Source organism: Babylonia areolata, chromosome 31 (assembly GCF_041734735.1).
Source record: "Babylonia areolata isolate BAREFJ2019XMU chromosome 31, ASM4173473v1, whole genome shotgun sequence".
In the NCBI taxonomy this organism is placed as follows: domain Eukaryota; kingdom Metazoa; phylum Mollusca; class Gastropoda; order Neogastropoda; family Buccinidae; genus Babylonia; species Babylonia areolata.
The window spans coordinates 13777459-13798403 of record NC_134906.1 but is presented as its reverse complement, the minus strand read 5'-3'; the positions used below and the strand labels follow the sequence as shown (position 1 = coordinate 13798403).

Here is a 20945-nt window from a genome sequence, read left to right as displayed (position 1 = left end):
ATGTATCTATATAGATAGATATATAGGCCTATATGTAGGCTACGTAATGGTCGTGCTGTCCGTAAGCAACCATGCACAACGCAGAAAACGGGGAAAAGCAGAGGAAGGGCCTTCGCTTGCATTGAGGGGGATGGGGGTGGGGGCAGAGTAGCGACTCAGTGAGAGAATTTAACAACCACTTCAGCTGAACTGTTGTAACTTAAACATGTTCCGATTTGCACGTGCAGCACAAAACCCTCAAAGCTTGTCCTTTGTGTGTGTGTGTGTGTGTGTGTGTTGTTGTTGTTGTTGTTGTTAAACTGTACCAGCAAAACCAAACTAATTTTTCACGCATGCGAGCATAAACATTCGCGCACAATGGTCAACAAATACGTGCTACGAAAAGACGAACAAACCAAAAACATTGTCCGTTCACTGCTACACCCACACATTTTGAGATGAAGGATTCATTTTACTCAATGCTTTTATTATTTGGTGGTGTATTTTGTCGACATTTAAAAGATCACCCCCCTCCAACCCCCCATACCCCCCCCCCCCCCCCCAAAAAAAAAAGAAAAGGAAAAAAGAAAAAGCACATATACACAAGCACACATGCGCGCGCGCACGTACACACACACACACACACACAGCTCCCTCACTCCTCCCCTCTTTCCCCTCTCCCCCTCACGTACCCCCACACACGCTCATACACAAATAACCTCCTCCTCCTCACACCTGTATGTTTTAGAGTTGGAAAGGTATTCTTTTAGCCAGATATTTGTTAAGTTAATGTTGTAAATACTCTCAGATGAACAGACTATAAATAAATAAACGAACCTTAATCTTTTGTTATTCCCCCCGCCCCCCTTGTCTAATATAATTTAATGTGGATAGACATTAAATGAAATTGAACACACACACACACACACACTCCTACGTACCCCCCCACTCCCCACACAGAAAAACGAAATCCCAAACTTGTTCAAAGTTCCATCGTGGGCAGCGAAAGAGAAACTGAAACAGTGTCACTCCAACTCCCTACACGAGCGAACGTGCTCAGGAGTTGACAGGGTGGATCATCCACACCTGTTGCACACATGATATTAATCAAATAGCTGGGTAACTGTTTGGTTTTCCGCCTGTCCAATCAACAAAGAGGAGTGGGAATGTGGAGCAGTTTGATTGGATGATAGCCTACTTGCCGAGTGTGCGCGCAAGCAGAGCAATAGGGCAGACGTCATGTTTTGTCATCATGGAATAGATACACAATGATAATTTAATACTATTTAAAAGTATATAAGCTTAGATTTGTAGAGAGGGGGAGCGGAGGTGGTGGTAGGGGGGGGGGGTGTCAGGGAAGGGGCATTACATGGAGGAGCATTGTTGAACAGTAAACTGACGTACGCAACAGCCAAGTGGTGGTTAATTAACTAAACGTTGGATCTTTCAGTCTGAGGGTCCCGGTTTCGAATCCCGGTCACGACACCTGGTGGGTAATGGATGGAGATTTTTCCCGATCTCCCAAGTCCACATGACGTGCAGACTTGCTTAGTGTCTGAACCACCTTCGTGTGTATACGCATACAGAAAATCAAATACGCACGTCAAAGATCCTGTAATCCCTGTCAGCGTTCGGTGGGTTGTGGAAACAAGAACATGCCCAGTATGCACACCACGAAAACGATGCTCATCTGCCAAATCAGTGTCCGTGAGGGTCTGGGTTCGAATCCCGCTCTCGCCCTTTTCTCTAAATTTTGACTGGAAAATTGAACTGAGCGTCTAGTTATTCGGATGAGACGATAAACCGAGGTCCCATGTGCAGCACGCACTTGGCGCACTGAAAAAGAACCCAACAAAACTATTGTCCTCTGGGAAAATCTGTCTAGAAAAAATCCACTCGGATAGGTACACAAATAAAAATGCATGTGCTGAAGGCCTGACTAAGCTTGTTGGGTTATACCACTGTCAGACATCTGCCTAGCAGATGCGGTGTAGCGTATATGGATTTGTCAGGAACGCATTGACGCCGTCTTGAGAAACTGCAACGCAAAATGAAACACAAACGCAGAAATGACTGAGACTCGAACCTTGGCCACCAACTTGGGAGATGGGGGGGTGGGGGTGGGGGTGGGGGGAGGGGGTTGGCTGGATAAACGTGACTACACATCAACTCACTCCTTCACTCACGCTTGACATGGAATGCACGTGCATATCACCCCCTTGCCACAATCACACCGTGCAAAATGAACTCACCCCACCCCCAGCCACCACCCCTCCCCCACCCCTTCTCAACCGAAGGGGGTGGTGGGGAAGGGTCTCGTGTGGAAGTTTGTCTCCAAATCCTGACCATGTTCACTTTGTGTCATTGACTGCATTATGCTTTGCCCGATCTTTGATTTCAACACGAACCTCTTTCTCACAGCTTGTTTGAACAGAAAAAGGACAGGCCATACAGATTGTTCATTCATTCACTTATTTGTTTCTATATATTCATTTATCTATATATTCATCTGTTTTATCAATGGGTTGGTATGGATGTTTATACAGCGCCCATCCTCAGTTAAAGACCAAGCTTCAAGCGCTTTTCAAACACGGAGTCATTAGCACACCTGGGTAGAGCCGACTGACAGCTGCCTTTTGGTGCTCATCATTCGTTTCCTGTGTCAGTCATACACACACACACACACACACACACACACACACACACATGTATATTCCAGCAGATTTCACTGCGAAATTTTTCCAGGGACGACGCTCTTGTTGCCCTGGGTTCTTTTACGGTGCGCGAAGTAGCACACACACACACACACACACACACACACAACGTCGACGCCCACATCAGGGGTGACATGCCCTGACGTCACACACCAGAACGACAACACTTTAAGATCGGCAGCAGAAATGTCAGTTCTCATGTAGGAAGGAGTGTCTGTTTTGTTGTCCCATGGTTCGAAAAGGGGGCGTGGCTTCTTCTCGAGCGGTTTCAGTCACGTTTGTGACGTCACACGCCCACTTTAACCACCACTGTTTTATAGAACACACACCGACACACAGACAGACAGACAGACCGACACAGAGACAGACAGACAGACACACACACACACACACACACACACACACAAACACATGAAATAAAATAAAATAAAATAAATATTTTGAAAAAAAAAACCTCGCTCTTGCTCCGCTCATCACTTTCAGGCACGTGGAAGAGGTACGAACATGTTTGAAGAAAGTTTCTCTTCCAGGTTTGAGTCCCCCCCCTACCCCTCTCGATCTATCCCCACCCTCCCCATCCTTCCTCCAAATACAGCTCTCGGTGAGGGGGTGGGGGGTGAGGGTTGGGGAGGGGGGAGACAGAAAAAGAAAAGAAAAAAAAAAGCAGACGACAGCGACAGCCCAACCAAACGACAAAACTGCACCTGTCAAGTTTGGCAGTCAATCACTTTAACGGGGTATATATAAACGGGTAGGAGTCTGCGAAACATCGACATTCAGCCGAAGGAAACTCCTTGGAAGGCGTTGCATGAGTTGAAAATTTCTTCTTTCTTCTTCTCTCTCTCTCTCTCGTTCCAAGTTTTCCGCAAGAGCTTGTGTGTTCATTTAGCTCGTCTTCTATTTCCGACATGAAGTAGTCTTCAGCAGAAGGTTTTTTTCTTCCTAACGGAATTAGGAAATTTTTCTTTTCTTTTTCCACGGTGTATGTAGCAAACGAAGGCATTGAATTCAAGGGAGAGACAGAGCGAGAGAATTAAAAAAGAATTTTTCATTCAGTGTCGTTGACGACGTTCGTGAAGTCATCGACAGAAAATGTTGGTGCCGTGTGTTTTCACGTTTATTGTTTTTGTTGGTGGGGTTGCCGGAGAACAGGAGGTAAGTTGTATTGTATTGTATTGTATTGTATTGTATTGTATTCTTCTTTCCGTTACACGACCAATATCGACTTGCCGATGACTGTCGTGGTTCATGCATACTGGGTATTTTCATGTCTCCATAACCCACCGAACACTGACATGGGCTACAGGATCTTTAACGTGCGTATTTGATCTTCTGCGTGCGTATACGCACGAAGGGTGTTCAGGCACTAGCAGGTCTGCACATATGTTGACCTGGGAGATCGGGAAAAATCTCCATCCTTTACCCACCAGACGCCGTTACCGTGATTCGAACCCGGGACCCTCAGATTGAAAGTCCAACGCTTAAACCACTCGGCTATTGTATTATTGTATTGTATTATATTATAATTGAAATGTGTTGTATCTGTAGGCAACAGCCACATTTCTTCCCCTGTACTCCGTTAACCAAGACGGAAAAAATTAATTGGTTAACAATTGAAATATATACTCTACATTTCTTCCACTCCACTCTTTGACTGACCTCCTTTACGTCCTTTGAGAGGTGAAGACAGGCAGAGTATATATAACAATGTTATATAACAATGTTATGTACAACTTTTTGCGTCTTCGGAATAAAACCGTAAGGAAAGAACACGGGAAGAAATGTAGATGTTACCTAATTGTACTGTAATTGTAATTTTGTATTGTAATTGTATTGTATCGCATCGTGTTGTGTTGCCACGGTTTTTTTTCCAAAGGTATTCAGTTATCTATTTTGTGGTGTATGATGTTCGCACCGTTATTTTTAACTTATTACTCCATACCCTCCTCCACTCCCCTCCCCAATTTTTTCCCCTCGCTGGACTGCTGCAAGCGCTCACTCGCAGCTTGCCAAATTTGTCTCCTTGCGCGTGCGTGCACATACGTGTATCTCGTGAGTGTGAACGCGCGTGTATAAGACGGAATAACTTCCTTGTTGGGGGAGGGCGTGGTAGGGTGAAAGGGGGCACAGTGCAATGTGTGCGTACACGGAAATATTCGTGTGTGTGATTTATTGTGAAAGTAGAAAGTAGGCTTAAATTTTGCCTTGCAAAGGAACATGCCATTTTCGTTAACTTCACCGACACGTTGTCTTTGTTCTCTCCAGTTTGATTCAGTTCTGTTCAATTTCAGTTGTTACATTGTATTTCCTGTAACCTTTTTGGTACGATCCTTCGCTTTTCTCGTCCAAAATGACCGGGTGGTTTCTGGGTTACAAGTAAGGGTGAACATCCAGTGTTTCCTTACCCCACTCCCCGTCTCTCTCTCTCTCTCTGTGGATTTCTCGTTCCCTCTTCATCTGCATAAGATTCGCGGAAATATCCACATTTCTTCCCCTGTAGGTTTCCGTTTAGAAGACGGAAAATTGTAAATTGGTTAATGTAATATATGCTCTCTTCCCTTCCACTGTTTGACTGGCCGTCATATATATATATATATATATATATATATATATATATATATATAACCAGTTTACAACTTTTTCTCCCGTCTTTGGAACGAAACGGTGAAAAAGAACACAGGGAAAGATGGCGGATATTGCCAAATTCGCCATGTCATTTCAAGTTGAAAAATAACTTTTGTTCCCTGTCATGCCATCTTATTCTTTTTATATCTTCGCTCTCTTTTTCTCTCCTGTCTTTTTGTCTTGTCTTTGTCGCCTCTCTATCTGTGCGTGCGCGCGTCACTATGTATTTTTTGCCCACGCACATTAAACCAGCGAGTTGCTGCCGTTCAGTTGCCATCAGCCTGACACAGCAACACACTTCAGTCAATTCGCTGTCAGCTACGGCGCTCTCCAGACGGTAGAAACGAATAGTTGGATTCATGCTCCTGGTATCGGTGAAGAGTTCGTCTCTTGGAGCAGCCATCCGTCTTTTTTGTGCACATCAAAATGCTGGCTGGTGATGGCTAGAGATGGCTGGTGGCCAGTGTTCACTTACCGTTGGCATACATGTCGGGGAGGCGCAAAATGGCGTGCGTATAATTCTCGGTCAGATGCAGGCAGCTTCTGTGAAAACTGTCTTTTAATTTTATCAGTGTTTCTGGGTAGGGAAAAAATGGAATCCATTGACATTAACTCTTCAGCTAACGAAACAAAAAGACGGAAGGCAAATGGAGAAAGGGGAAGGGGCTGAGGATGTTTTACTTTCCCAGCGTCACACACACTGATATGGTCAGAGGAACACAGAATTTTAATGTCCCGTCGCACAAGCAAGGATTTCTGAATGTCCCTTCACACTTACAGGAAGGGGGAATTTTAATGTCCTGTCACTTACTGGTAATTGTAGACAAAAAAGAAATTGTGGCATTAAACATAGTAATTGTAGAAGGGAAGATACATTTTTAATGTCCCGTCATACATACTGGTGATGTAGACCTTGTAAGATGAATTTTCAATGTCACACACATTGGTTATTGTAGAGGGAGGGGAGGACTCTCGGCTGGGGAGGAAAAAGGAAAACGTCCCGCCACTGACATTAGTGACTGTAGACAGGAGAGGAAGATTGGAAGAGGGGAGAACAGCAGCAACAACAAAACGACATCGATGAACAAAAAACTAAAGTTTATAAAAAACCTTTTGGGTGGTAGTTGAATCCTCTTAGTTTTGACACGACGTTTCGGACCATAGGCCCGTTGTCAAGTGATGAGAGGACAGTGTGAAAAGGAAAGCCTATGTGAGGAACGGGTGATGACATCTCAATCGATGAAGACGGAAAATGGAGAGGTTCCCTGAGGACTGCCACACAGGGACTGAGAAAGACGAACCCGGGGGTGTGGCTGTGTATGATGGGGGGCATACTCGGAATGCACGTCGTGGGAGTACTGTCACTGAAACGATCAAGATGTGGCAGAAGCAGCAGCAGCCCGCCCCCTCCCCCCCATAGCCCCCCTCCAGCCCCTCCCCCCCCATAGCCCCTCTCCAGCCCCTCCCCCTCCCCCTCCCCCCTCCATAGCCCCTCCCCCCATAGCCCCCACTCCGTAGCCCCTCCCCCCATAGCCCCCACTCCATAGCCCCTCCCCCCATAACCCCCCTCCAGCCCCTCCCCCCATAGCCCCCCCTCCAGCCCCTCCCCCCATAGCCCCCCTCCAGCCCCTCCCCCCCATAGACCCCCCCCCCCTCCAGCGTGCGCTAAGTGCATGCTGCACACGGGACCTCGGTTTATCGTCTCATCCGAATGACTAGCGATCAGACCACCACTCAAGGTCTAGTGGAGGGGGAGAAAATATCGGCGGCTGAGCCGTGATTCGAGCCAGCGCGCTCAGATTCTCTCGCTTCCTAGGCGGACGCGTTACCTCCAGGCCATCACTCCATAGTGTGTCCATCGAGATCGATGACCATCGTTGTCATCCAGCTGGGGGGTCGGAGGAGGGTGGTGGTGGTAGGGGGGGATGCTCATGAATCTATCTGAATGCGCAGATGGCTAAATAGTCCAATCTGCGCACGAAATGTTCGCTGACAGTTGGGGCAGACAAAGACTGTCTTTGTCATCCCTCCATATAAACAAATCAAAACTCAACAAAGTCCATGTTCTCAATTCGTTTACCGGTTCTCTCCCCCCTCAATCCCCGCTCCCCCCACCCCTAGTCTACCCCGGTGTCACAGGCTGTCTGCTTGAACTTGATGACCGCAGACTGTTCAACACGATACCGCTTCATTGTCATTCATAAGCTCTTGTAGTAAGTGGAGCAACACACACAAACCTTTCTCTCCAAGTGTTCCTTTAGATCAATATACATCCACCTGTACAGGTGTAACCGGCATGTAGATCAGTACATGAACCTGCCCGGTTGAAGTGGTCAGTGTCATTGATAAGCCACGGAACGGGACCTACCTGGGTCAATAGTCCCAGCAGTGAGGGATGAAATGAAAGCGCTGGTGCCATGCTGGGGGCGGGGGAGGGGGTGTCCAGTGAGGTGTGGAGGTATTTCTGATGCACATGACTGGCTTATGAAGTCATTGCTTTTTTTTTTTTGACTCACTTGTGTAAACAAAGTGAGTCTGTTTTGACCCGGTGTTCGGGTGTGTGTGTGTGTGTGTGTGTGTGTGTGTGTGTGTGTGTGTGTGTGTGTGTGTGTGTGTGTCCGTGTGTCTGTGTGTCTGTGTCCGTGGTAAACTTAAACATTGACATTTTCTCTGCAAATACTTTGTTAGTTGACACCAAATTAGGCATAAAAATAGGAAAAATTCAGTTCTTTCCAGTCATCTGTTTAAAACAATATTGCACCTCTGGGATGGGCACAAAAAAATAAAAAAAATAAGCCTAATTATATGCAAACTGCATTTACTGTTATATTTATAATTTTTGTATTCTCTAAACTTGGCACTTTGATCTGATATTCTGACCCAACAAGAGCAGTCATTATCATTTTTTTGTTCAAACAGGAACTTCTTTTGCTCAGCATGGAAGTTTTATTTATTTTGCAAACGTTTTGGTGCAGATAGTAAAAAAGGGAAATTACTCTATAATTAATGCTAGGGGACTTAATTTATCACAAGTGTCTTGAAGGCCTTGCCTCGTTGTTTTTTTTTTTTTTTTTTTCTGCCCCATCATCTGCACCGTTTCAGTGGCATTACTCCCACGCCGCTCATTTAGATTCCCCTATACACGGCCACACCCGGGTTCGGTCATTGCTTTTCTTAGTTCGTGGGTTGCGACTCCCACGTCCACTCGTACACACAAGTGGGCTTTTACTGTGTTTTTACCCCGCTATGCAGGCAGTAGTACTTCGTTATCGGAGGGGTGGGTGGGGGGCGTGGGGGGAGGAGATACATGTCGGGTTATGTCTTTTTTCCACAACCCACTGAACGCTGACATGGATTACGAAATATTTAACTTACCTATATTATCTTCTGCGTGCGTATGCACACGAAGGGGGTTCAGGCACCAGGTCTGCCCACCTGTTGACCTGGAAGATCGAAAGTCTCCACCTTTACCAAACAGGTGTTGTGACCGGGATTTGAACTCGGGACCCTCAGATATTGCAAGTCCAGCGCTCTTGAAACCACTCGGCTGTTAAGTCTTCCGTTGGTCTTCGTTTGTGTATGTTCTCTGATTCTGGATATATGATAGGAAAAAAAAGAATTCAGCTCAGAATCAGAAGTTGGAACTTGGATATTTCGTTGGTTTCACACCATCTGTACGCCCACCACAGGAGTGATGGCCTAGAGGTAACGCATCCGCCTACGAAGCGAGAGAATCTGAGCGTGCTGGTTCGAATCACGGCTCAGCCGCCGATATTTTCTCCCCCTCCACTAGACCTTGAGTGGTGGTCTGGACGCTAGTCATTCGGATGAGATGATAAACTGAGGTCCCGTGTGCAGCATGCACTTAGCGCACGTAAAAGAACCCACGGCAACAAAGGGGTTGTTTCTGGCAAAATTCTGTAGAAAAATTCACTTCGATAGGAAAAATAAAATATAACTGCACGCAGGAAAAAATACAAAAACAACAAAAAAAGTAAAAGGGTGGCGCTGTAGTATAGCGACGCGCTCTCCCTGGGGAGAGCAGCCTGAATTTCACACAGAGAAATATGTTGTGATAAAAAATAAATACAAATACAAACCTTGCTGAGCACACATGAAGCAAACAGCCTCATTTGTGCTGAGGGGGATGGGATGTATACCATAGAAATATCCAACATCAACTTTTTAAATTTTTAATATGCTCAAAGGAGGCAAAAAGTCATTTTAGCTGTAAGATGATTAGGTTTGCAAATGTTGCCTAGCTACACTTTTGGAGTTAGACATTTGTGTTTTCTCAACTTATATGTGACATTATGTATTTGGAAATGTTTGTTCTGGGCATGAAAACATTATTTTGCAGTAATCCTCCATACTCCAATAGGAATGAAAGGATAATGAAAACTTGAAACTTGAAACTTGTAACGATGGGCACTACATAATTAACTCACACATGTACGGTATCTGTGTCTGTTGTAGCGTTAAGGACTATGTTAACAATATACAGCGTTTGGGTGACCGAAAAGTCTTACGCTTGTGGGCACATGATAAACACCCAGATGTAGGTTGTCTGCATGTTTCTCCTTCGTTCGTGGGCTGCAACTCCCACGTTCATTCGAGTACGTACAGGGGTGGACTTTTACGTGTATGACCGTTTTTACCCCGCCATGTCGGCAGCCACACTCCGTTTTCGGGGGTGTCTGCATGTTTATTTTGTATCATTAAAATCGGGACAAAAAAAAGAAAGAAAAAAAAGGGTTTTTGTGTGTAACTTGTAATATTAAACCACGAGTTACTCATGAGCCGAACGGGTCGACGAAGATTCGAACCTGTGACCAAATGAACTCCAGGATCACGAGTCCGGCGTTCTACCAACAGCTGTTTCGGGCCCCCATACCTAACATATAGACAGAGGGAAAGATATGCTTCCTTTCGCGCCTACATTGACTTCATTCTGTTTTCAGTTTCATAATCATCAGTTTTTCAGGACAAAATAAAGTAAATAAAAATTTTTTTAAAAGAAAGACAAAAAAAAGACTGTTTTTGTGTGTGTAACTTGTAATATTACAACCACATCGAGTTACTCATGAGCCGAACGGGTCGACGAAGATTCGAACCTCTGACCAAATGAACTCCAGGATCACGAGTCCGGCGTTCTACCAACTGAGCTGTTTCGGGCCCCCATACCTAACATAGAGACAGAGGGAAAGATATGCTTCCTTTCGCGCCTACATTGACTTCATTCTGTTTTCAGTTTCATGATCATCTGACAGCAGAGGAGCTGCAGGCCTATTTCGGTGTACAAGCCAGCGAGGATGGTAAGGACGTTTATGTCTGTTCATCCAGCAACAGCGGTGATCAGTAACATCAATAACAGCAATCATAATTCAGACAATTAAAAAGGTTTCGGGCACACACGCGCGCAAACTCACACACACGCACTCGACACTCGCACACGGACGTATGACAATTAAAAAGGTTTCGGGCACACACGCGCGCAAACTCACACACACGCACTCAAACACTCGCACACGGACGCACGCTGATTCTATGCTTATGTAAGCCGATTAGAATTTGTGGCTAAATAGTTTTGCGCAAACGTTTATAATTGTCAAAAAAAAAAGTCCATTTTAGAAATCTTAATCTAATTTTTCTTTAAAGCATTGGGATGCTTATTCCACTTGTTCATGAAACAGATTCTTTTTGCATTATCTTTCCCATCTCTCCTCCCTCTTTCTGTTGCGTTCTGTTATGGCTGTCTACTATGTGTATGTGTATGCGCGCATCGTGCTTGTGTGTACATGCATGTGTGTGCGTGCATATATACTGATGCACGTTCGTGTGCTTGTCTGTGTGTTTGCCTGCCTGCCTGTGTGTGTGCGCGCACTTGCGTTGTGCGTGTCTGTGTGCGTGCGTGCCTGTGTGTGTGCGTGCCTGTGTGATTTTCAGTGCCCAGCTACGTAGTGGTGAGCCCGGTTCACTATGAAGGAAGCCATCACCGCCCCTCCGTCCTGTCCGGCAAAGGCCCTCTCAAGTACAACCTGACGGCCTTCGGGGAAAACTTCACGTTACACCTCAACCACAACGACCACTTGATAGCCCCAGGTCAGTGCGGGGATTGTCTGTCTTGTCTGTAGTTTTTAAAAGTTTAACCACAACCCTTCACCCTTAACCCCCCCCCCCCCCCCCCACCCCAGAGAAGTTAACACCTCAATCATAACATAGTTCCCATTTCAGTTCCATGGTTACAAATGTGGTGTGAAGTATGCTATGCATTAGGTAGGTATTGTGATGGATGCGAGTATTGTGTGCGATGATTTTGTTTTTTTTGTTTTTCTTTACCATCCGAACGTCGCCTGTCCTAAAGCGCTCTTTACCAATGGAGTGGGAATGTAACGTGGGCAAGACACCCGACATTGATTAAAAAAAGAAAAGAAAAAAAGTAGCCCAGATGGTCGGGTCAGCAGTTGCCTCATCTACTGTACTGATGGTCACATGGACACGACTATCATCCTACATAGTCTTCAGTTCTTTGTCCTTTTCAACCCTCCCCCCTCCCCCAACCTCTCCCTCTCTCCCTCCCCCCAACCTCTCCCCCCTCCCCCTCCCTCCCCCTAACCTCTCCCCCCTCCTCCCTCCCTCTCTCCCTCCTACCCCCTCCCTCTCGCTGTCCCCCTCCCTCTCCCCCTCCCTCTCCTCACCCCTCCGTCTCTCCCTCCCCCCCCTCCCCCTCCCCCCTCCCCCATACCTCTCGCTCTCCACCCTCTCCCCTCCCTCTCTCCCCCCCTACCCCCTCCCTCTCGCTGTCCCCCTACCTCTCCCCCCTCCCCCTCTCCTCTCCCCCCTCCCTCTCCCCCCTTTCCCTCCCTCTCCTCACCCCTCCCTCTCCTCACCCCTCCCTCTCCTCACCTCTCCCCCTCTCCCCTCCCTCTCCCCCCTACCCCCTCCCTCTCGCTGTCCCCCTACCTCTCCCCCCTCCCCCTCTCTCCCCCTCTCTCCCCCTCTCCCTTCCTCTCTCCCCCCTACCCCCTCCCTCTCGCTGTCCCCCTACCTCTCCCCCCTCCCTCCCTCTCCTCACCCCTCCCTCTCCCCCTCCCTCTCCCCCTCCCTCTCACCCATCTCTCCCCCCCTCTCCCTTCCCTCTCTCTCCCCCCTACCCCCTCCCTCTCGCTGTCCCCCTACCTCTCCCCCCTCCCCCTCCCTCTCCTCACCCCTCCCTCTCCCCTCCCTCTCCCCTCTCTCCCCCTCCCCCCTCCCTCTCACCCATCTCTCCTCACCCCTCCCTCTCCCCCCTAGCCCTCTCTCTAGTAGTAGTGTTGATGTTAGTAACAGTAGTAGTAGTAGCAGTTGTGTTGGTGCCAGTAATAATAGTAGTGTTGGTGGTGTTAGTAACAGTAGTAGTAGTGTTGGTGGTGTTAGTAACAGTAGTAGTAGTGTTGGTGGTGTTGGTAATAGTAAGTGTTGGTGTTGTAACAGTAGTAGTAGTAGTATTAGTAGTTGGTGTTGTAACAGTAGTAGTAGTGGTGGTAGTGTTGGTATTAGTAACAGTAGTGGTGGTAGTGTTGGTGTTAGTAGTAGTAGTAGTAGTCGTAGTAGTAGAATAAATAGAATGTCTTTATTACCAAGTGTACCGGGGTCACAAGGAATATTGGGGTGGGAGGTGGGGGAGATAGTACATAACAAGGTACGAACATAAATCGAAAATCACACTCACAGATACAGTAGAAATTAGGATACATACAAGTGCATATCAATATAAAAACTTGTGCATACTCACACATGCACGCACCACACGCACACGCACACGCACACGCACACACGCACGCACAATGCACGCACGCACAGTCTCTCTCTCTCTCTCTCTCTTCTCTCTCTCTCTCTCTCTCTCTCTCTCTCTCTCTCTCCTCTGAAATTTGTAATTAATTTTTTGTAAGTTTTGTTAGCTTGTCAGCATTTCACTTAACCCAGATTGCTGGATCTGTGTGTTTAGCGCGCGAGCGTGCATGTGGGTGTGTATATGCGTGCGTGCATGTGTTTGTGTATATGCGTGCGTGTGTTTGAGGGAAGGGAGAGGAGAGAGATAATGAGAGAGAGGGAGAGCTTGCAAGTCATATGCGCATTGATATATTATTCACACTATTTGATTCATTATGTAATATTTTTGTTAGTGGCCCACTCCTTTGTTATGGGCCGGAGGCCTAACAAATAAACCCTTGTCTTGTCTTGTCTTGTCTCTCTCTCCTCACACACACACACACACACGCACACGCACACACACACACACACACGTTTGAACAGAAGCCGCATATTACATGTGGATGGGGCTGATGACTAGATCTTCAGGTAGGTAGTTGTTGATTGCACAATTCTATTTATCAAACTGGATTTGTTAGTACTGTTGGTAACAGTAGTAGTGTTAGTAACTAGTAGTAGCAGTAGTGTTAACAGTAGTAGTAGTAGTGGTGGTGTTGGCGGTGGTGGTGTTAATAGTAGTGGTGATGGTGGTGGTGGTAAAAGTAGTGGTGGTGTTAGTGTTAACAGTAGTAGTGGTGTTGCAGTAGTAGTAGTAGTAGTAGTAGTAGTAGTAGTAGTAGTAGTAGCAGTAGCAGAAGCAGTGTTAACAGCAGCAGTGTTGTGTTGGTGTTAACAGTAGTAGTAGTAGTAGTAGTAGTAGTAGTAGTGATAACAGTAGCAGCAGCAGCAGTGTTAACAGTAGTAGTAGCAGCAGCAGCAGTGTTATCAGTGTTAACAGCAGCAGCAGTGTTAATAGTAGCAGCAGTAGTGGTAATGTTAACCGTAACAATGGTAGTGGTAGTAGTAGTAATAGTGTTAACAGTAGGAGTAGAGTAAGATTAGCAGCAGCAGCAGCAGTAGTAGTAGTAGCAGTAGTAGTAGTAGTAGTCGTAGAAGTACAAGTTTGATCATGACATCGTCCTGTTTCACAGGCTGCCTGGTTCACCACCTTCAGTCTGACGGCAGCAACAGCAGCAGCAGCAGCAGCAAGGTCCAGCCCTGCCCCACCCATGACGAGGACTGCTACTACCACGGCTCCTCCCTCACCCACCCCCACTCCCTGGTGGCGGTCAGCACATGCGGGGGGTCACTGGTGAGCCGTTACATAGCTGACTGGTCTTCTGCCGCTTGGCGTTAGCGTTGTCAGTCAGTCTTCTTTGTTCGTGGGCTGCAACTCCCACGTTCACTCGTATATACACGAGTGGGCTTTTACGTGTATGACCGTTTTTACCCCGCCATGTAGGCAGCCATACTCCGCTTTCGGGGTGTGTGCATGCTGGGTATGTACTTGTTTCCATAACCCACCGAACGCTGACATGGATTACAGGATCTTTAACGTACGTATTTGATCTTTTGCTTGCGTATACACACGAAGGGGGTTCAGGCACTAGCAGGTCTGCACATATGTTGACCTGGGAGATCGTAAAAATCTCCACCCTTTATCCACCAGGCGCCGTCACCGAGATTCGAACCCGGGACCCTCAGATTGAAAGTCCAACGCTTTAACCATTCGGCTATTGCGCCCGTCAGTCAGTCAGTCCAGATATGCTGGTAACATGTTGTATTGAAAGATTTTTTGTGGTTTTTTTTTTTTTGGCCAGTGAAGGCATGTGAGGCACTTTAAAAAAAACAACCCCCCCCCACAAAACAACAAAACAAAGCGGGTGCTCCATGACCTGCATGCAACTGAGGCCAAAAAGAAAAGAAAAAAAACACAAAAAAAACCGTGTTGTATTTTTGTGTTGTGTGGTGAGGGGTGGTGGTGGTTGGGTGTGTGTGGGTTGGTTGGTTGTGGGTGGAGGGGTGTGGTTAAGTAGTGGTTGTTGGTGGTTAGTGATTGTTGGGGTCGGGTGGGTGGTTGGTGGGGGGTGCGGGGGGGGGGGAGAGGGAGGGGTGAGGGGGGGTGGGGCAGCTGTTGGTTGTTGGGAGGTGATAGTAGTGGTTTATTGCGAGGTGGTGGTAATTGTTGGTGGCTGTTGGGAGCTGGGTGGTTTTGTTGTTGTTCGGGGGGTGGGTAGGGGGGGGGGGGTGTGGTTGGTTGGTGGATGGTAGGGGCCAGGGAGGTCTTGATACGGGGTGTTGGTTGGTTGGTGGTTGGGAGGCGGTGGTTGTTGGTGGCTGTTGTGGGTGGTGGTTGGGGTGGTGGTGGTTGGTGGGTGGCTGTGGATGGCGGTTGTTGGGGAAGGGTTATTGGTTGTCGAGGGAAGCTGGTTGTTGGGGCGAGGGGTCGGGTGGATTCATGTCTACTTACAGCGTTGTGCTGTGTTGGTGTTTCACTGTATTGCATTGTATTGTCAGATTTCTCTGTTCGAGATTTGGAGCTGCTCTCCCTGGAGAGAGCGCTTCGCCACAGTGCAGCACCCCCCAACACCACACACACACCTTTTTGTGTATGCAAATGTGTTCGTTTTACTGTCAAAGTGGATTTTTTTTTGGTTTTTGGTACAATTCTAACAGGGACAACCCTTTATTTATTTATTTTGCCGTAGGTTCTTTAACGTGCGTCAAGTGCACGCTCGGTGCATACGGGACATCGGTTTATCGACGAGTCATTCCGTAATGAACAGCACCCACAACCTCCACTGAAGTTGCAGTGGTGGGGGGAAGAGTATTTAAAAAAAAAACCAAAAAAAAAAAAAGCCAAAATAATCCCCCCAAAACACACACACACACACACACACACACACACACACACACACACACACACACACACACACACACACACAAACCCAACCCCAGTCTGTATATGGGTCTCGAATCCGGGGCACTCGCTTCCTAGTCCGGAGCGCATTAACTCTCTCCATACGAACGGCGAAAGAGACGACGTTAACAGCGTTTCAGCCCAATTACCATCATCAAAATATTGCAAGCGGAACGCTCTTATACTGAAGAGGTGAATGTTGACAAAGAATACGACATTTTCTGACGACGGAAGCTAAAGGTTGGGTCATTCAGACACCCGCTGGACATCCGAGGGGTCTGTGTAGAGGAGAAGAGAGGACTGGCCGTACTGAGTGAGTTAACCACCAGGCCAGCTGCTCCACAGAGCTGGTTTTCTCCACAGCGTCCTGAAGATTGACCCAGGCTTGCTCTGTCAGTGGAGCCACAGCTGGTCATATCTCTTGACAGGTTTCCCCCTGCAGATCTGCCAAGTTGAATAGAGAGTTAGTATTTGGAAATGATATTACAAAAACAGATGAAATATTTGACTATATCATTCTAGTGGCGAAACATTTCATCTATAAATGCAGAATAAAATCAAACCATGTATAAAGTACTTCCTTACAGACCTAAGAAACCTATACAAAACCGAAAAATATATGCACTCGATGGAAATGATGTCCATAGCATTTTCTAGAAAATGGTACCCATACATAAAAATGATGGAAGGCAACGAGGAGGAGGAGGAATGACAACCACGAATGTAACGTTTGTTCTTTTTTTTAAGAAATATTTTCCCTTCATATATTTACTTTTTTTATGCAGTGCATATGACTATTTGTGTATTTTTTTTCTGTATAAAAACATGTGTTTTCCTGCTTTATAGTTTAAATAACGTTTAATAAGTAATATTAATAATTACAAATACAATTTTTGTATGTCCACCTGTATGTATGAAATGTATGTATGCATTCATTAAATGTTAAACTTGAATAAAAAAAATGTTTATCAAAAAAAAAAAAAAAAAAAAAATCTGCCAAGCAGATGCCTGACCAGCGGCGTAACCCAACGCGCTTAGTCAGGCCTTGAGAAGAAAAATAAATAAAATGAAATAATAAAAATGAATATAAATAAATGAAATAAATAGAAAGAGATAAATACATAAAAAATACTACTACTATTTATAAGTCAACTCTATGTGCACAAAAAAACAAAAACATTTATATATATATATATGATTAAAATTTGTCCATTCAATCACTTATGGCTGCATATCAAATTTGTTTTTCTCCAGCACGGACTGATCCGGTTACCGGATCGGGATCACGACCTGTGGATTCAGCCAATCGCGAAGCGGCACGTGCTGAGGGCGAGGCGGAGCATGCGCGACGACCTTCTTCGGCGGCCCCACATTGTGTACAAGAGGGCCGCTCCCAGTGACGGCCACTGTGCTACGGACGGTACGATTATCACTACACACACACACACACACACACACACACACACTTGAACCATATTTGATCCTAATAAAACCCCAAAAACCCGCCATGTGCAGACTTCGCACAAGCGCACATGATCTCCAACAAATAGAAAGAGGCAGATACACAGGCACCGTAAAACATGCAAGAAAATGTAAAAAGCATGTGGTGTGTTAGAAGATGAATATCATTTTCTAGACACATGTATTAGATATGAATACTTACGAAGAGTTTTCTTAAGAGATATAAAGTCTGAATTCACAAAATTTGCTGAGAATGATACAGTGAGTCAGTTGTGTAATTACGACCCCGTACAACCCCGACTTGCAAAATTCGTAAAATGAATGTTTCAAAGAACACGTCATGTTTTGATTAGAACACCTTACATTTAGTTTAGTTTGTGTGTGTGTGGGTTTTTTTGTTTTTTTTTTGTTTTTTTTTTGTTTTTTGTTTTTTTGTGGTTGTCTATAAACCATTCACACGGTTTTCATGACATGATTCTGATGATTCTGACGATTCTGATTCTGATTCACACACGCACACACACACACACAGACACAGACACACACACACATACACACACACACACGGAAACTCACACGGACACACGCACGGACACACACACACACACACATGCACGGACACACACACACACACATGCACGGACACACACACACACACATACACACACACGCACGGACAGACACACACATGCACGGACAGACACACACATGCACACACGCACGCACGCACATACAGACACACGATAGATCTATCACCCGGTGTGTGCATCATAACCGCTCCTATTCTGGGCGCCCGCATGTGTAGGATCCCCCCTAACTTCCTCACTCTGTCACTCCTCTTCACTGCTGTCTGTCAGATCCAATGGGAAGATTCACCTCCCTCCCCTAATAATGCCACACGCCTTACCCTTTCCAGATTCGTGAGAGTAAAATGACTTATCAGTGAGTGTGTAGTTGCATAATTTGTAGGCTGAATCTTTGTGTGCTAGCCGTATGGACGTGTGCATGCGTGCGCGCATGTGTGTTTGTATGTGTGTGAATTGAGTTTCTTAATGTTGTCTTTGATTTTGTATCCTGTATTCTTTTTTTTCCATTTTTATATTTGTAAACGCCAAGGGTTTTTTTTTAAAGACTAGACACTATTACTACTACTGCTACTGCTGCTGCTGCTGCTGACGACGACGATGATGACGACGATAATGTGACAGGTGTCCCCGAGGTGAACGGCTTAGTGGCTGCAGCAATGTCCACGTCACGCCAGCGCCGTACAGCAGGAAGAGGACAGAAGTACATGGAGATGCTGCTGGTGGCGGACCCCACCATGCACAGACGTCACAAGGACGACCTGCAGCACTACCTGTTGACTGTGGCCAACGTGGTCAGTGAGACACACAAGTCCTGTGTTCAAAGCTTTCTGTGTTCAGTGTACAAAGTCCTCTTCGTCTCCCTTAACATTGGGGTGCGAAGCAAAGAATTGTTCACCAGATTCCTCACAGGTCTGTCGGTTTATGGTTTTTGTGTTTAGTATACAAAGTCTCCTCTTCTCCCTTAACTCTAAAGAATCATTGGTGCGCGCCGAACACAATTTGTTCAACCAGATTCCTGTGTGTGCTGGTTGCGTGTCAAAGCCAGGATCGCTGCAGAAAGAGTTGGGGGCAGGGAGGGAAACGGAGCCTGAACTTCAGCACAAACCCTGAGCTTTTATCATCCTTTGACGTAATGTACATTCACGAAGAAACGTAATGGCGGAGTATAAAAAAAAAATCAACAAAACCTATTTGAAGCTAAAATCAACATAACTGAGTGGTGAACACCAGATTTGTTTTGCTCTGGACTGTATGATTTTGGTTGGCTGAAGTCATTGTTTTCGTTTAAAGACCCAAGACTGGTTCGTTTCTTCCCAAGTAGAGAAATCTATTGTTTGACGTGTGCAGAAATTAAACAAAACTAGGGGATTAACACTGGAGTTTCAGTTTTGAAATGTCTGAGTGTCTTGACTGATCCATATACGCTACACCACGTCTGCTTAAAAGAAAGATTACCAGACCTGCGCATAAACCCAACGTGCTCGTCAGGCTGAACCCTCCTAGTTTTGGAAAATGTGTAAACTCGCACAGAACGGAAAGCAGACTTTGTTGCTCCCAGATGGCAGCTCATCTTAATGTCATGTCAGTCTTCATAAACGCGTTTTTTTTCCCTGGTGATGATAATCTTCATGATCATCATAGTTACCTGTATGATGACAGCACTATTTACAATGATATAGTCACTTTCGTGATCGTGCTAATCTTTACCTACAATCTACAATCTGAACAGTCGCGGTAGATCCAGCAAACATTAATTCTCGAAACAATTTGATCTTAACAATCGTGTTCGTAGTAATTTTTTCTTGCGACCACAGTAAGTCTTAAGATCGTAGTAATTTTTACAGTTGCAGAAAACTTTATGGCAAAAGTAATCTTTACAATTAGTGCTAATCTTTTAGATAGTAATCTTCACGATTGTATATGTATAATTGTTTAATTACGATTGCAGTCATCTTTGTCATAGTAAATGTTTACGAGTGCAGGCTACTGAAACGGTTAACTCACTCAGTACGGCCAGTCCTCTTCTCTACACAGACCCCTCGGATGTCCAGTGGGTGTCTGAATGACCCAACCTAGCTTCCGTCGTCAGAATTGTGGTATTCTTTGTCAACATTCACCTCTTCAGTATGAGAGCCTTCCGCTTGCAATATTTTGATGATGGTAATTGGGGTGAAACTCTGTTAACGTCGATTCTTTCGCCGTTCGTATGGAGAGAGTTAATGTGATACGGGATGGAGTTCCACATATTTGTGCTACAGTGACAAGGATGCAAGTCACATTCGGTGTTGATGAAAAAAAAAAAATCCATCTCATTGCAGGCAGCAAGAGTGTTCCTGGACCCGTCTCTGGGAGGTGGTATCCATTTCACTGTCGTCAAGATTCAGATTCTGGAGGAGGATCAGGTGAGATGTGTAGCCCATTATTTTTGACTCACTTGTGTAAACAGTGTTTTAACCCGGTGTTCGGTTGTGTGTGGTGTGTGTGTCCGTGGCACATTGCCATTTTCTCTGCAAATACTTTGTCAGTTGACACCAAATTAGGCATAAAAATAGGAAAAATTCAGTTCTTTCCAGTCTTTTAAAAACAATATTGCACCTCTGGGATGGGCACAAAAATTTTTTTTTAAAAGCCATATTATATGCAAACTGGATTTACTGTTGTATTTGTATTTCTTTTTATCCCAACAGATTTCTCTGTGTGAAATTTGGGCTGCTCTCCCCAGGGAGAGCACGTCGCTATACTACAGCGCCACCCATTTTTTTGGAATGGTATTTTTTACTGCGTGCAGTTTTGTTTTTCCTATCGAAGTGGATTTTTCAACAGAATTTAGCCAGGGACAACCCTTTTGTTGCCGTGGGTTCTTTTACG

At 45.7% G+C, this 20945-nt stretch overlaps 1 protein-coding gene across 2 annotated transcripts in view; it reads left to right on the top strand.

The window, feature by feature from the left end:
* The first annotated feature begins 3483 nt into the window (after window positions 1-3483).
* LOC143276012 (A disintegrin and metalloproteinase with thrombospondin motifs 15-like) overlaps window positions 3484-20945 on the top strand; it is a 75105-nt gene continuing 57643 nt past the window's right edge. For both annotated transcript variants that reach the window (XM_076580390.1, XM_076580389.1), the window contains exons 1-7: window positions 3484-3848; window positions 10570-10633; window positions 11265-11420; window positions 14261-14421; window positions 17284-17449; window positions 18699-18868; window positions 20396-20479. In XM_076580390.1, the coding sequence (XP_076436505.1) occupies window positions 3786-3848; window positions 10570-10633; window positions 11265-11420; window positions 14261-14421; window positions 17284-17449; window positions 18699-18868; window positions 20396-20479 (864 nt within the window). In that variant the 5' untranslated portion in view covers window positions 3484-3785. The remainder of the gene's footprint in view (window positions 3849-10569; window positions 10634-11264; window positions 11421-14260; window positions 14422-17283; window positions 17450-18698; window positions 18869-20395; window positions 20480-20945) is intronic.